At 41.6% G+C, this 2,500-nt stretch overlaps 1 protein-coding gene across 4 annotated transcripts in view; it reads right to left on the bottom strand.

Annotated features, from left to right (window-relative positions):
* celsr1a (cadherin EGF LAG seven-pass G-type receptor 1a) overlaps positions 1 to 2,500 on the bottom strand; it is a 94,661-nt gene that overhangs the window by 39,814 nt on the left and 52,347 nt on the right. For 3 of the 4 annotated variants that reach the window (XM_032504919.1, XM_032504917.1, XM_032504920.1), the window contains exon 7: positions 800 to 880. The exons of the other annotated variant lie outside the window; for it this stretch is intronic. In XM_032504919.1, the coding sequence (XP_032360810.1) occupies positions 800 to 880 (81 nt within the window). The remainder of the gene's footprint in view (positions 1 to 799; positions 881 to 2,500) is intronic. 4 annotated transcript variants of the gene reach the window in all.

Raw genomic sequence — 2,500 nt, 5'->3', positions numbered from 1 at the left:
GGACTGTCACTGCCAGATGTGAGTCGAATGCAGATTTGAGTCGCGCATGTGTCACTTTGCAACAAGTAGCATACAAGATGCTAACGAGAAACTTCTGTAATGTCAATACAGTAAAAATGGACCTACTTAATGAAGTTCATTCACTGCTGGCTACAAGTTAGCAATCAAACACAACAAAGGCTGTCAGTTGAATGGCGTTTTGAGCTAACGTTAACATTTAATCACTCATAGATTGCTAAAACGTTTTTGAAATGAGTGGTAGCTTAGCTACAAGTTAGCAATCAAACACAACAAGGTTGTCAGTTGAACAGCGTTTTGAGCTAATGTTAGCAATCAAACCATCAAAGATAGCTAAAACGCTTTTGAAAATGATTTCCATCTTTTGTTATTGTTTGTAATGAGAAAAGTTTATTATTTTATGGATTTTACAAATTTTAGTATGACGTGTTATGCTGTAAACCGTTTAAGTCTGAGCATGTGCCCCTCAAATCTGCACTCGACTTACATTTGGCAGTGACAGGGACTACTAAGCAAGTCCACATACCCTCTGAAGACAAACTCAAACCAGAAAACCACACCACAATCTACTGCAGCCTCTTCTATAGTCCAGACAAGACCATAGCCAGACTAAATTAGAGCTAACACCCTAGTGTTCGAGGCCATGCTACCTATGGATGTCTGAGGTAAACATGTACAGTGGAGTTAGTCCAGTAGACTGTACTAGAAGCAGAGCAGGGACTACATTAGACCCAGGAGGGAAAAAGCACCAGGGGGGACTAGGCTAGAGGTCAGAGGTTACCTCCTTCTGATTGAGCTCCAGCCAGGTAGTATAGAGCGGGAGCCGCAGAGCCCCACTGGAGTCCATCAGACTCCCCCCGTCCTGGTAGAGAGACACCGTGAGAGAGAGACACCTCATTAGACCTGCAGCCCACAACCAAGGCACGTCACTATATGTGTGTTGGACGATTGTACATATATTTGTTATTAGTTGTATTTATGCAAGTTTGCAGGTTTTTGCAGTCAAGTATGTTTCTCCAGCACGGCAGCAGAAATATTAAAGTGCTCATTTTATGCTGATTTTCAGGTTCATATCATTGTATTAACAGGTGGTATCAGGTTTATGTGTTGTAGGTTTATGTTGTTCAATTTTCAGAAAACCCAATATATTTTGTGTGTTGAGCTCTCTCTTTTAGCTACAGAGTGAGGCATCTCACATCTGTTGCATCTTTGTTGGGAATTGCACGTGCGCAGTGTGTACTGCTTGCTACTGTCAACTGTCAGTTGCAGAGCATGAGGGCATGCATCGCTAGCAGCTAAGCGATTATTATAATGTGTGTAACAAAGTGATGCACGTTCTTAAAGGCTGCTTTTTGGTGCAGTTTGTGTTTTCTCTGGACTATGGTAAGTCCCTTTGGGATGGCTTTGAGCTTTTTCACTTTGTGAACCTATAACGTGCACAAAAAAGACATATAACACAATAAAGGGAAGGGAAAAAACTAAAAAAAAAACTTAATATGAGCACTTTAAGACAGATAGTTTTGTGTGCACAGTGGCAAGCATGCTGAAGTTTGTCTCTGGTTGGATAAGCTACCAGCCAATATGCCAACAATAACAAAATCCAAAGTTATCCATAATTCTTTCCTGCCCACTTCAAAAACACTTCTCCCGCAACCTCACACAATAGGCCACAACTCATGCACTGCCGCCTTTGGACAAAGATGTCTCCGGCATATTTGTATCACACTGTGAACTTCTATGCTATGCTGATAAGAGCAGGTGAAATTTACAGCAGGAAAAACAGGGAACAAGCATGTGAAAGCCCCGAACCAGCTTCCACATGTCAACATAGGTAGTTACACCAAATTGACACAAAAGCATGTTAACTGTACATGTTGCAGCTATAAATTACTGTGTGTTAGAATAATGATAATGACTGATTAAAAGCACTAAACCGCATGTCTACTTTGTTTAAGTAGTCACAGATGCCGCATGATAGTTCCTGGGATTTAAATGCAACGTGTGTGATGATAACCTCAACTGTTTGAGGTCTGGGGGAAACCTGCATCAAGAAGACAAAGAATAACATGAGCCCTTCCTTTAAAAACATACTCTGTCGGGAAATGTGGAGTCTGAGGCTTCACCTCAAAAAATAACTACTTAACCTTTCTAAAAAGCACTTAGCAGAGAAAATACACAAACATGTATCCGTGTCTGTGCAGCAACACACAATGTCGCAGTCCCTCATCATAGCACACACATCCCAATGCACAGCTGATGAGATGTGTGAGTGTTTTTGAGTGTCACCAAGACACAGTCACACACCTAATAAGGCATGCAGGCATGCAAGGCATTACCCACCCAGGACAGCCACATGTGGCTTCAACAATGAGCAATAAACACAAGGGGATGGATGGTCCAAAAAACACTTAGAAGCAGTGTATGTATTTCAAGAGCAATTACCTTTGTGTTTGTGTGTGTGTGTGTGTGTGTGTGTGTGTGT

This window comes from Etheostoma spectabile, chromosome 23 (assembly GCF_008692095.1).
Source record: "Etheostoma spectabile isolate EspeVRDwgs_2016 chromosome 23, UIUC_Espe_1.0, whole genome shotgun sequence".
In the NCBI taxonomy this organism is placed as follows: domain Eukaryota; kingdom Metazoa; phylum Chordata; class Actinopteri; order Perciformes; family Percidae; genus Etheostoma; species Etheostoma spectabile.
The sequence above is the reverse complement of the archived record's forward strand: the minus strand, read 5'-3'. Positions and strand labels throughout refer to the sequence as shown.